Source organism: Lingula anatina, chromosome 10 (assembly GCF_051362555.1).
Source record: "Lingula anatina isolate TDL-2025a chromosome 10, LinAna3.0, whole genome shotgun sequence".
Taxonomy (NCBI): Eukaryota; Metazoa; Brachiopoda; class Lingulata; order Lingulida; family Lingulidae; genus Lingula; species Lingula anatina.
Genome location: NC_141776.1, coordinates 19837157 through 19850552, shown reverse-complemented (window position 1 = coordinate 19850552; position 13396 = coordinate 19837157). Strand labels below are relative to the sequence as shown.

General features: G+C 35.7%; 1 protein-coding gene across 3 annotated transcripts in view; it reads right to left on the bottom strand.

Annotated features, from left to right (window-relative positions):
* LOC106161428 (dynein axonemal heavy chain 2-like) overlaps positions 1 to 11712 on the bottom strand; it is a 45119-nt gene extending 33407 nt beyond the window's left edge. For all 3 annotated transcript variants that reach the window (XM_086996695.1, XM_086996696.1, XM_086996697.1), the window contains exons 1-22: positions 11669 to 11712; positions 10662 to 10831; positions 10363 to 10487; positions 9574 to 9925; positions 9019 to 9183; positions 8458 to 8696; positions 7755 to 7946; positions 7157 to 7294; positions 6648 to 6755; positions 6036 to 6241; positions 5644 to 5773; positions 4164 to 4352; positions 3856 to 3990; positions 3585 to 3664; positions 3151 to 3297; positions 2715 to 2871; positions 2345 to 2479; positions 1950 to 2054; positions 1645 to 1815; positions 1260 to 1388; positions 855 to 1066; positions 320 to 520 (exon numbers count right to left, since the gene is read on the bottom strand). In XM_086996695.1, the coding sequence (XP_086852821.1) occupies positions 320 to 520; positions 855 to 1066; positions 1260 to 1388; positions 1645 to 1815; positions 1950 to 2054; positions 2345 to 2479; positions 2715 to 2871; positions 3151 to 3297; positions 3585 to 3664; positions 3856 to 3990; positions 4164 to 4352; positions 5644 to 5773; positions 6036 to 6241; positions 6648 to 6755; positions 7157 to 7294; positions 7755 to 7946; positions 8458 to 8696; positions 9019 to 9183; positions 9574 to 9925; positions 10363 to 10487; positions 10662 to 10776 (3431 nt within the window). In that variant the 5' untranslated portion in view covers positions 10777 to 10831; positions 11669 to 11712. The remainder of the gene's footprint in view (positions 1 to 319; positions 521 to 854; positions 1067 to 1259; positions 1389 to 1644; positions 1816 to 1949; positions 2055 to 2344; positions 2480 to 2714; positions 2872 to 3150; positions 3298 to 3584; positions 3665 to 3855; positions 3991 to 4163; positions 4353 to 5643; positions 5774 to 6035; positions 6242 to 6647; positions 6756 to 7156; positions 7295 to 7754; positions 7947 to 8457; positions 8697 to 9018; positions 9184 to 9573; positions 9926 to 10362; positions 10488 to 10661; positions 10832 to 11668) is intronic.
* Positions 11713 to 13396: the final 1684 nt, after the last annotated feature.

Sequence of the window (13396 nt, the reverse complement as noted above, 5' to 3'; positions counted from 1 at the left end):
ATCAGCTTAAATAAAGAAAAAAAAATCATACTAAATTTCACCAATTCAGCTGCATATCTTAACAAATTTATCAGCTTGAAAAATAATTATTTTATTCTCAAATAGAAAATCATCAATACTAAATTATTTGAACTAAAAGATGACATACTGCAGCCAAATAATAGTGTCTACATTGTGACTTCTTTGTCATCTGCCAATCAAGTTTAGTTTAACATTACTGACAACCTACAGGTAACAGCTCAAACTTTTGTTGACAGTTCTGACTTATAGCAATGAAATAAAAATAAAAACCACAAATATTCAGTCAGTACAAACTCACTTTGCCCCGTTATCCTGCAGGAAGCTGTGCAGCTCGTTCAGTTTGGAGGTGGCGATATCCTTGAGCAGCGTAGTGAACTTGTTCTGCCATTCTTGGCAGTGACTGAGGATAGAGTACTTGAGAGGAGAACAGTCTAACAGAACAAACTGGATGTTTAGGATGGTCTCCTGGGTCTGAACATTGTTAGCTACCTCAGTGTATCTGGAAATATAGAGTTATCATGTAGTGTTATGTCCTCAGTCAAATACTTTGTAATAAAAGTCATCATTCCTGTTTATATTTAATTATATAACATTTAGTTGTATTACAAAAATATTTTCCTCCTCCAATGAGATCAAGTATTTTTGGTTACATTAATTTATTTGTCTGTTCGGGACATTATGCAAAAAGTTATGGACAGATTTTGATGAAATTTTCAGGATAGTTCACAAATGGGCCAAGGAACAAATGGTTATGTTTCTGTTAACACATTCAACTTTAGTAAAAAGTAGTTTTACCAAAAGGCAATACAGCAGTTTAAAAAACACACATGTACCTTTCAATATCAGCGTGGAAAGAGGACACCTGTGGGTTCAGTTTCTGGTATCTCCTGATGAAGGCGTCTTTGTTGATCTCCCAGATCTCGCGGTAGTTGTCCCAGGTGGTCAGGTACTCCTGGAGACTGGTGGCATTGGTCGCCATTCCTGTCTTGATGGCGTTCTGGATCTTCCTGATCTCCTCATCTCTGGCCACAACATCATGGATGGGCTGGAATAATAATAATAATAATAATAATAATAATAATAATTATAATAGTAATAATATCTGGGTGTAACATCACCGCATAATTTGAAACAAAAACCCTGCTGTTATCATGTAAGACAGAAATATAGTCTTTGTTTTCTTGCTTTAAACTATGAATTTCAGAAGTAAATGTGTAAAACAAATGAAAATGACATACATCTTTGGTAGATTTTTTCTTAGTGAGCAGGTCTGGCAGCCTGCGTATACTGGAGATAGTCTTAGTCAGGTGGGATCCTATGGCTGTCACGATGAACGCCAGCTGCTTCAATGTGGGGTTAAACTCAACCTGATATAAGGAAAGAAACATTTTTACAAAACACTCTATAAATATTTATATTTCATACTTTACAATGAACATTTCTTTTCTGTTTTTCAAATGTTATTATTTTAAAGGCACTGCTATGTAAAGAATTTCCCTCTAAGACCTGTGTACCCATATTTTGATATTCTTAATAATATTATGTTAAAATCTTCCATGAAAATTAAATTGTAGCAATTGTGTATTTTTTCTATATTTGATTAGTTTCCATGACAACACTCACCTTGTCTCCTTCCAACACCACCTTCACCTTGAACAGCGGGTTGGGGGCAGTCTTGCCGTCTCCATTGATGGCCCTGGACAGCTCCTGTAGTGACCACTTCACATTCAGTCTGAACGCCTCCTCACACATTCTGTCCATCTTCTCAGTGTACCTGTGCCAGTGCTGCTGGACCTGGAGATCACAATGAAAACATATAGGTCAGTATAGAGGATATTATATTGTCCACAATATATCCCAATACTACTTACTTAACAGCATTTAATGTTCACCTGAATAGATATGTTTGATCCATACAATATACGTACCTCCCCACCATCTCCTCTGAATACTTCATATGTACTCTTCATTGTCCTGACAATCTCAGCATGGATTCCTTCCAACTTAACCTTCACACTGGCACGGTGCTTCTCCTGTAGAGCATATTTATAAATTTAAACACTTTCTTACTATCATTACTATGCATAAAACTTAATATGACATTTTTGCAACTCATTTCTTTTCTCCAGGTGTAAGGTGAAAACAACTCTTATGTAATATCTGTTAGAAGACTATAATTAAAGGTACATTCAATTTAAATTTAATCAAACTCAATACTGGAATAAATTCCTTTACAATAAGATGGAGGATATCCATCTGGAATTCTAGCAACAAAAATGTTAAAATTGCTATGACTAAGACTGCCAAAAGGTTCCTTAATTACCTGATCTTCATCAAACTGCATGTCCTCATAGATCTTCTTGCCGTCTATCTTGAGCAGCAGGAGTTCACTGATCCTCTTACAGCTACTGGAGATGTTCATGTTGGCTCCCTTGTAGTCATCTACTATAGCTTGAACCTGAGATTGGGGAAGTTAGAACACTGATGAGTACATATTTTATATTTCTTTTTTTTTCTTTCTTTTTCAAAAAGTAATATTTTTTAAGACTTTCATAGTCAACCTGATATCTTGATTGTTCACTGACATCACTGGGTGATGTCTGTGTCCCAAGAGACCTATCATAAAATCTAGCACTTTTGTGACAAAAGAACATTTGGTTCCAATTCATAAAGAAGTGTTTTTCCTCTCTTACCTTGCTGGCCTGGACTCTGCACTCTCCTATGAAGTAATCTGACACCCCCTTGGATGCCCAGGTCAGCTTGGTAAGACCAGGGTGAATCTTCTTATCAAGATTCTTAATTCTTTCCTTGAACAAACTTCTCTCTTCTGGAGACAGTGCTGCTATGATTCTGAAAAATAAAAGAAAGATGTGACTTATACACTAAAATATTTAATTTAGGACGTTCATATCCTTTAACCCTCATACCAAGCAATGATAAAGTTTTTTAAATAAACAATGTTCCTAGTCATTTACTTTTCAAAAATCATTTTTTAATAGACACATGGCACAATTTTTTTTCCAATAAAATTCCACCTCTCAATTTTTTTACAGTAACCCTGAAATACTCTGTAAAAAATTAAATTACACAATCATAAGCTTTAAACTAGTCAAATGACACCATATTTACCTGTTGTAGTCTCTGACAACCAGAAGTACATTTTCTCTGAGAATTCTCAGCTCTTCTTTTTTACTGCAGACGTCACTGCAGTAATGTGGGATCTCAAACAGCAGCCTTTCCCAGTAATGTGTTTCCTGGAACAGCTTCAGGAGGGACCTGCAAGTGTGACAGTGTGATATCCTTGCACATGTGATAATTATTATCTTAAGATAATTGAGCAGTTAGAGTAAAATATTTATGTACTGTTGAAAATCCCTTTCACGGTCTATCTTCTCTATCCCTTTATTTTTTTCTTTTTTTTTCAAAAATAAGAATCAATCAGTAATTTAAATACTTTACATTCATCTAATAGTCAAGATTTTCTAGATAGATCCATCAAGTCAGCATTTAGAGGTTTGTACTGCAAAAAAATAACAAAATAATGATAATTTTGTGCCCCATACCTGTCAAAATTGACATCTATCATGGGCGGCCTCTCCAGACTGCGGGCCATCAGAGGAATCTCCAGTAACTTGGACGGCTCCTGAAATAGATGATAAAATCAAGTTAGATTTTTTACATCTCTCTCATTCCCTCCCTTAATACCTTCCTGATAAAGACACCAAAACAGCAAATAGCTGCTGCTACTGTGCTTTATAACTTAGAGCCTATAATTCTAACATCTTTCCTATACACATAATAATCAGTTGTCTCTGAGGTCTACCTATTACGTACCCTGTCTATAGTCTGACTCCATTCATTGAAAGTCTTCCTAATGAAGTCGTCCAGTGCAGCACAGAGTTGCTGATACTGAGCCCTGGCCTCGTCTCCAGCACCAGCATGAGGGAGGAAGTGGGCGCGGTCCAAGATCTGAAACAGTGAAGAATGAGGTACTGTATTGATAAGTAATTTTTTAGCATTTTGGTGACAGCAGCTAGATTTTGTCTCTCTATTTTGATTGCACAGTGTGGTATATTGCACCGTATGGTATAATAACTCACCATCATGGTGGCAGCGTGTGGGATAACGGGACAATGACTCACCATCATAGATCTCTCTATCCTCTTCTTGAGTTGTCTGGCCCAGTGCCCCTGTCCTGCATATTTAGGGTGGCCCAGAGGCAAGGGGATGGCTGTGGACTTCTGCATCATTTCCTTCTTCACAGCATTCAACTCATCATTGAACAGACCATACACATCCACTGTCTTCTTGTCCAGGCTTCTTCTGATGGCCTGCAGATAGTGGAAATCAAGTATATGAGTTATATTCATTCAGGCTGCATATCTTGGTTCTGTATATTATGCTTTTTAACACATCTCAATGCACAGAGAACAAACCATGGATTTTTTTAATATTTAAAGGTTTTTAATGAATTGATACAAATTCATTCTATTCATTTTAACACAGTAAAGCTGATGGGCTTTACATTTGCTTCAATAAAATCAATAAGCAACATCTATAACAAATGCAAGCATGCCATATGTCACAAGCAAGTTCATATGCAAGTGCCAAAATCTGCAATTCTATAAATAAGCAATTTCAGTTCAATTTTACCATCTTGCCTTTATAATCCATACAAAGTAAAGGAAGGGGGAATTGTGATGCTGTGAGGGCACTTTGTATGCTAAAAGATGTGTGAAAGGGATTTTTTGTGATAAAAAATAACATGAAGTGTTTTTTTTATTTTTTTATTCTATTTACATTTTAAAACAAGAATTGTTGCAGTGCTTGGGATATATAAAATGGGATTTTATGAAAAAACAATGGGGCCTTGAACAAACTAATTTCACAAAATAAGGCTAAAATTGCATGATGTGTTTCTAAATTACAGGGAAAATATGTTAAATAATCAATATATGTAGAGAATCTGAACAGAAATACTTGAAAATACAGTGCATGCTAGAGGGAAAAAAAGGCAAAGTATCAGTCATCAACATCAATAATACCGCTCGGTCTCTCTCTGGTCGCAGTTTTGAATCCTGATCAGGCTGAAAACAAACCAATTCATAGACACAAAATACAACACTACAGGGCTATGTTAGAGTTCTAACTCTACTGAAGATAACTACTTTGACACAAGAACTATAGTCTAAAACTTCACACAGACTTGTTAATAAGTTATTTGTACACTACTGTCACAATTCAGAGAATATTATCACTAAAAGAAAGAATACATCTAATGGTTGTTTGAACAGCACAGTTATTGAGCAAAAAAAACAATAAACTGTTCTTTCAGTCAGAAATGATATATATTTATGTAACAAAACAATAAGCATGTGAGAGGCACCCACCATTCTAGACAACAGTTTTTAGTAGTGTTATGACATTCCCTTGCCATGCTATGTTATAAAGCAAGAAAGCTTACACGACATACTAGTTGTTTAGTAAGCTACAATACTGTCCCAATACACAACAGCGGTCACTTCTCTGCCCACATTCTCAGATATTAACACCATCCCTGTCTCTCACAGCTTAATCTACGTCCTATCACACATATCACAGGTCATATTTCTGACTCTTTACCTCTCTAGATGACAGATGCATGAAGACGTCCAGGAGCTCCACGCCCTGCTCCACCGTGGTGGCTGTCTCGAAGCCTGACGTGATCACATTCTGCATCATCACCTCCAGGTCCTTGATACCAGCACGAAACCTGGACGTAAAAATAATACAATATAAAACAATATGAATACAGTATAAATATGAAACTGAAATAATATGGATACTATACAAAACAATATGAATACATTAAAAACAAGGTCCAGAACTAATATGGATACCAAATGAAGCAATATGAACAAAGTATAAATCTGAAATTAAAACATGGACATCATGTAAAACAATTGCTAGAGCACCTGAAAGGATTTGAATCTGCAACTTCAGAAGACAAATGACCTCACATGTTCTTAACTCACCTGTTGTAGTCATCATGCCAGGAAGTGGCCTTCACATCCAAGATGGTCTTCTTGACACTTCTCAAGTAGTTCAGATTCTTCTCAAAGGCGTTCTCTATCTCCAGCAGGCTCCGTGCTATCTCGGGTCCTTTCTGACCCGCGAACAGTGGCATCTCTGTCTTGTTGCCATCCTCTCGTCTGGCAAAGTGGATCTGACACTCACAGACCTAGACAAAAACAGTGCAAACATCAGTGGTCAAATTTCATACCTCTTAGTCCTTAAGAGGTTTTCATGACTATTTTTTATGCTAGGAGCATATGAGAACTGCAGTCTATACAAAAAAAAAAAAAAAAAAAAAACTTTTTGGCTATTAGCACTTCAGGTAATCTGGGTCTACTGTTAAAACTCAGTCTGGGTTATATGAAATCTAATTTTTTTACTAGTCCAATGTCTCTGGGCGATTGCCCCAGGCAATAATTGATTTAAAGGAATGAAAATTCATCAAGCTTGCTTCATGCTTGTTGACACCTCATACAAATCAATGACCAAACCTCTATGTGTTTTGATACAATGTATTAGTTGGATGTGTTGATAAAAAGTGAAAGTGAAAGTGAACTGTCACTGTCTCCTACCTCTAAGAGATCCTTACATCTCTGGATGAAAGCATCCACCTGGGCAAAGATGCCACTCTTATCCAGCACCCAGCCTGAGGGAGAAAACTTGTGGTGGAGCTTGGCAGTCTGGCAGGGAAAAATTAAGGCAAAAATGAATAAATAAATAAATAAGATACATGATAACAGGTCTTGAAGACTAGTTTTTATTTCAGAAATGCTGTAAATGAATAACATCAAACAGGGTTCAAATATCTTATCATTCAAGGGTATTCAATTTACTACAGAAACATGTAAAAATTTGTGCATATTTATCAAGTCTTGTGAATGTACAAATGTCACTGACAAATAAGGTCTCTCTCTTAAAGATTTTTCAACAGGAATGGTATTTCTGATTTCAATATTTGTTACTTATTTCAAATTCACTCATTAAAAAAAATCCAGTTTTTCTGCCTTCATCTATTCACTTATCATTTATTTAATCAAATTAAATTTCCTTTTTTTTTTCAAAAAGCCTAACCATAGCCCACCTTGTTATAAATGTCTTTCCACTGCTCACAGCACTCAATGCACTCATTCAGGCTCTTCATACTGGACTGTACATAGCCATCAAATATCTTGTCCAGAGAAATCTCCTTACAACAGCGACGGATGATCTCATTACTCAGCTGAAATATTATATAACGACAGAGATGCTGAATTCAATACTCAACTACCATTACTTACTAGTACGTGGTGAAAATTGTAAAAACTGAAAATCCTGAAAATTTTGCAGAAGGCCACAGTGGGTCCAGAGCCCCCAATGAAGATCCAGAAATCCAAAAACTTTCACACATGTTAGTGTATCAGACACAGGGCACAGACATTGTTGGTTCAGTCTACAGCAGCATATAGTGAGGCCAAATTACTCTTGGCAAAAATAAAGACTGGCGTGATGGATTGTATTGCTGAGGATTTACAAGCTCCAAGAAGGAACAGATAATCACATAAATTTAGTTATATACCTGTCTACAAAATATGATTGGAAACAGTGGTTCAAAAATTGTTTATCTAGAAATCAGTCTCTAAAACTGCAAAATTTACTCCAATCTTTTGGGGTAAAGACACACAACAGAAAACTAGGCCCACCTTCCTAAGGATCCCAATGAGCCTCTCTCTGGTCTTATAGAACTCCGAGTTCACCCAGATCATCCTGATCAGGTTCAGAATCTTGGGCAACATGGGTGGGATGTCCTTGGGGTGAGCGTCAGACAGCTCATAGCATGGGTCCTTTAATACCATCAGAAACTTGAGGTTGCTCTCTGCCTGTCTGGACCCCTCCTGGAATACAAGAAAATAACAGTGGATTTAAGATATATCTAGATGATAAGGTGTGGCATGTGAAAGTATGGAAAATAAACAAAAGGACAATGAAGACAAAACAGATATATTCTGAAATTATGCTTTGATTTATAAGATTAATTCATTGTAGCACATGCATCTGCTTGGGTAGATGAAAATGTACAACAGAAATATAATTTTAAATTACTAAAGTATACTTAATGTAATATATTAATGATATAAGGAGACTACTCATATAAAATGCAGACATTTGGCTGATTTCAAGTGAATTATGTGAACACTTGCACAGCATAAATTCATGAAGAAGACACTAGTGCAGTAACTGTCGTATTTTATATTCTACCTTAAAATGTAAGTTTTCATTGTAACAAATAACTTTTTCATCATGAAGTACACCATACTGATTGTAAAAAATAGGACAAATCATATAGCATACATAGTTATCAAACCAGATATCTATGAAATATTTTGATAGACTAAAAAATCTTACTTTGATATGTCCTGCTAACTTCATGAAGGGTGTCACATACGAAGACTTTGCCAGTCCCAGGATGGCGGTAATCTTCTTCACCCCAGGTTTGTCCAGTTGTTGGCTGATGCCAGATAAGTCGGCACATCTGTTCTTCCAAAACTCGATCTCCTCCAGGGGTCCCGCATTCTCTGCTGTCTCAAAACCATCTTGGGAGCTGAGAACTTCCTTGATCTGCCTGGTCCAATGAATCATAGCAGCTGGAATATTTTATAGTTCAACATGTAGATTTATCAAAAAAACATGACTTTAACATGGACATCACCTGATTACATGGAGAAGTTAATTTAAATTTTGGATAGGAAAGTGATAGTTATAATATGTCATATTAAATTTATGTTCAAATTTATGTTCAAATAAAATAAGGCATACATTTTTTAAAAATTGTAAAAAACACATGAACACAATTGTCATGATCATGTTTGTGTATCTTTTCCACATAAAAATTAAAACTATTACAAATAGCAAAACAGCAGTGCAAAGTTAAATCAATCTTAAACCCTCATAACAATTCATCCTTACTTTCCAGTCTCTGTACCAGCTCCTTATTCTTGGCGGCCTCCTCTGCCTGCATCTTCATCCCTTCACTGGGGACATACAGCACCGTCTTGCCCTCCATCTTCCAGCGCGTGTCTGTCAGACTGGCCAGGAACCTGTGTAACTGCGCTGCAAAGTCGTTCTTAATACCTGGACACAGAGTTAAGGAACTCTACAGGCCAGGTGGTTTTAGTTTTCAATCACTCAAACACAGAATGTCAAAATGAACGAATTGAAAATTAAAATCCACATGATGCAGAACTTCACACACATGACAGACCTGCAGAAAGGTGTAATCTTCTACAAACAAATCTAGAACATATTCAGAAACCTCATTTAGATACCTGCTTAATAATAATCCTTAGTGTAAAATCAAATTTCAAACTTTAGGTCATTATTTCCCAACAGGCACAAATGCAGTATTTTATTCTATTTCATCTTATGTACTGTTTTTTGTTTTTGCTTTTTTTCTTATAAAACTGGGCCCAGAACCCCAAAACTCCACCCAATCACACACACACACATTAATAAAAAGGATACTGTCTGGCCATGTTGTATTCTCAAAGAAAATTGGTGCATATATTCCTGACATCATCTTCAGCAGGCTCTCAATGTGGTTTCCATTCACTGTTCCGTACTGGACACACTTCAGGAAATTCTGTGCTGTAATTGCACCCTTCAGTTCTCCCTTTTGAATAAAATAGGTCACCTCCTCGGTGGGGTTTGTAGGGATCATGTGATCAAATGTCAGACCGTTAATTTTGTCCATGTATGCGACCAGCAGCCTGCAGTCAGGGTCGTCCAGGAAACGTTTGATAAATGTTTCGTGCGTCTCTGTGTACATGTCTGACGTCAGGTGGCTTAGTGTCACTCTGTCCTTTAGGAGCTGACGCTGCAATTTTAAGATAATAATTTCTTAATTATTTTATTTATTTTAATTTATGATTATTAATTAATTTACATGCCACATACTTCTGAGTTATTAAATAAGTATGGACATTTTCACATCATTACTATTACTGAGACAAATAATTATTTTTGCCTGTATTTGATGAGGATATCAATATCTTAACTCATCTTCTGATGTATCAATAAAAATATAATTTACTTTAACTGTTATCTTTCATTGTTAGATACATTCAACACATTTTGTCAGAAATTCCTGCACTTTGATAAACTATAAATACAAGTTTATGTAGACAAGAACGCAGAAATAAATTTCTCCCACTTGTGACTAACCCATATCATATTTGCTGAACACTAACTCCTACTATATCTAGCAAGCATTTATTAAGTGCATGCAGTTACATTATTATCAGATGTACTTACCACATCAACTTCTGGCTCTTTTTCTTTACTGTCTTCTTCATCATCATCATCCTTTAAATCAGCAAGTTCTCCACTTTCTGATGGTTCCACTTCTCCATTCACTTCTCCATTAATATCTCCATTAACTAAAAATTTTAAAGGAAAAATGTACAGACTTTTGAAGTTGGGAGTATAATTTTATCTACAATCCAAGTATCATCTACCTTAACAGGTCAGTAACCAGCAATTTCAAAGGGGATTATATCTAAAAAAAAAAGTGGGTAAAATTAAATTTAATAATCTGATAAACACTTATTTACCATTTTCTTGCACACCATTTTCTTCTCCATTTTCAACACCATTTTCTTGTATTCCCTCCCCAGCTTCTTCTGTTTTTTCTTCTGTTGGGGGAGTATTTGGTGCCTCTTCCGACATATTTGCTTCTTAATGTGAGTAATTCATAAAATCCTAATAGTGTAAATGCATGGGCCTGGAATGATAAGTCACTTTATTAAAAATGTACTCACATTATCAAATCAAAATAAAAAAAATCGTTGTGAGTTTTGGTCTATTTTTGATAAAAGGTGGAATTACGTTTAATAACAAAAATCAGTTAGAGGTCCAATTTAACATATGGGAGATATACAGGACTAAAGAGCACCTATTTGTAAGATTTAAGGATCATGCAAAATCTCGAGCCATGTCTTATTTCAGATAACAGCTTCAATAGTGTTAACACTGCATCACAGATTCGTGTTTGCAGTGACTATATCAGAGGTCGCCTCAATTTATGCCAAAATAAGTATCAAACAGTGGCCCTATGGATTTGCATTTGAGCCTGGACAAAACAAACAAACTGATTTCATATTAACCAAACTTAGACAAGAGAGATACCAAATCTGTAGCCTTGTTTCGGCTGTAAAACCCCATTTTGAAAACTTGCCAAGTATTTCTAATTTTACCTAAACACAGCAATGGTAGGTAAAAAGCGCTCAATTCACGAAACATCTAAGTGAAAACTTAATTTTACTTTAAAGAAGGGGTGCTTCTTTTTACATGAGAAATATCTAGATATTTCTTGAGCAGTTTATTGTAAAACATTGTAAACAAGTATTATTTTTGCCTGAACTTGTAGAAGCGCCGATATTTGCTGTAAAATGTTGTAGAAGCGTCCTATTTCGATCACTTTTCTGACTTCAAAAACCACATCTTCGGAGACTATATTTGTACTGGGTATTCTTTGTATGCAAATTTATCAAACTGATCTTGACAAACCTACAAATTATCTCTAATTGGCGATTTTAAGTTGATATATAATATAATTTACCTTAGCGACGGCCCTGATTAGTGCCTCTCTCCTAAAATCTCGCGTTGTGCGAGAGCAGGTCACGTGACAAAATAAGTCACATGACTCTCACTCTATTGAACGGGGAACGTTCCAAAGTATGAATTAAAAATTATTTATTCGATACAAAAAGAAGCAGTAAATTATTCAGTATTTTTCTCCTTTTTGTAGTCGCAGCACCAATGTCAAAGAAAAAATAACATTAAATCCACCTGTATTTATAAATTGGGACCTATAAATGTCTAAATTTAAATTAGATTAATATTTTTAACGATGGTAACTTTTGTAGACTATTCTTAGTAACAAAATTCAACAATAAATAAACAAATAAATAGACAACCCAGAAAAACACTGAAAATATTTTGTCCTCAATTCCTTAGCTGTATAGTAGAGTATTTAGTTGTCCTGCGTACGCGTGGGCCCCGTTATCTTTTAGCAAATAGACTTAGAAAGCCAACACCGCTAATTCCCTCCTTCTATACGTACGGAATGCGCGCATTTCGTTAGTTTGCAGTCGCGTAACGAGTGGAGATTATAGAATGTTTTACCATGTAGTCTTATCATTTCCTGCAGATGCTGTTGAGTATTTGATCCATGGATATTTGAAGCACGAATTACTTAAAACAAAGGGTTGAATTGTTACATGTAGCAGGAAATGAACACGAAACGGATTTTTATCACATCATAATACATTGCCTTAGTTTTCCATATCATATATTTACCTAATTCATTTTTTTATCTGTCCATTCATTCGTTCAAAACATCAAATTCAAATTCTACGCTTTTTTTTTTTTTTTTTTTTTTTTTTTGGTCGCCGAAATCATACTGTATGTTTCCCTCCATCACAGCCTTCCACAGCTTTGTCGAAATGTTAAATATTTGACCAGAACACAAACATGTTATGACAGTTCAATAAACATCAATAAACCTACTTGGATGTCATGTGCACTAGGGTTTTGTTTTAGACCATAAAGGCTTAGACAATAAAGTGTTCTTTTTTTTTAATTCATATCATTATTTGGTTGCACTTTCGCCTATATTTCGACATGTGCATCTTCGCAACTGTAGACCTACATGTACCTCGTGCTACCCTGAATGACGGGACGTGGTTTATTACCGCCAGAAGATGGTGCATTACGTTATCAGTAAATACAGCCATTAACAGCCATCATAAATTCTTAAAATTTTGCTGACGCACCTGATTAATTGCACTTGTGCCAAATGATTCATCAAAAATATAAGTGTTGTGAATCAACCTTTGTTTCTTTTAAGTAGAAGTTAAACAGTATTAAAAGCAATAATTAATACTCTAATGGCAAATGTATTTAGTATAAAACAAACGGACTTTCTGTCCTTTCCTGTTAAAAAATCGTGTGCGGTGCGATTTTAAAACTTTTAAACAGCTTCAAAGCGACTGCAGTTATTAGATTGATATTACAAGGTCACCCGCAGTACTAAGTCTGATATTCTGTATATTTATTTCTAAAACAGATTTGACCTGTAAAAATATGAGCATATCCCGTGCGGAGTAATAAAAACCAATCATCACTAGAATTTTTTTAAGTCAGGGCATAGGACAGGCCCGTGGCCGGGTGGGGGGGGGGGGAGTGGTTCGTGCGAAAAAGGTCCGCTCTGGGTGAAATTTGATCGAAGTTCGTGAAGGTTTCATGGTAAAAGATCCACTTTTTCGGACCCCCCCCCCGCCTTCCT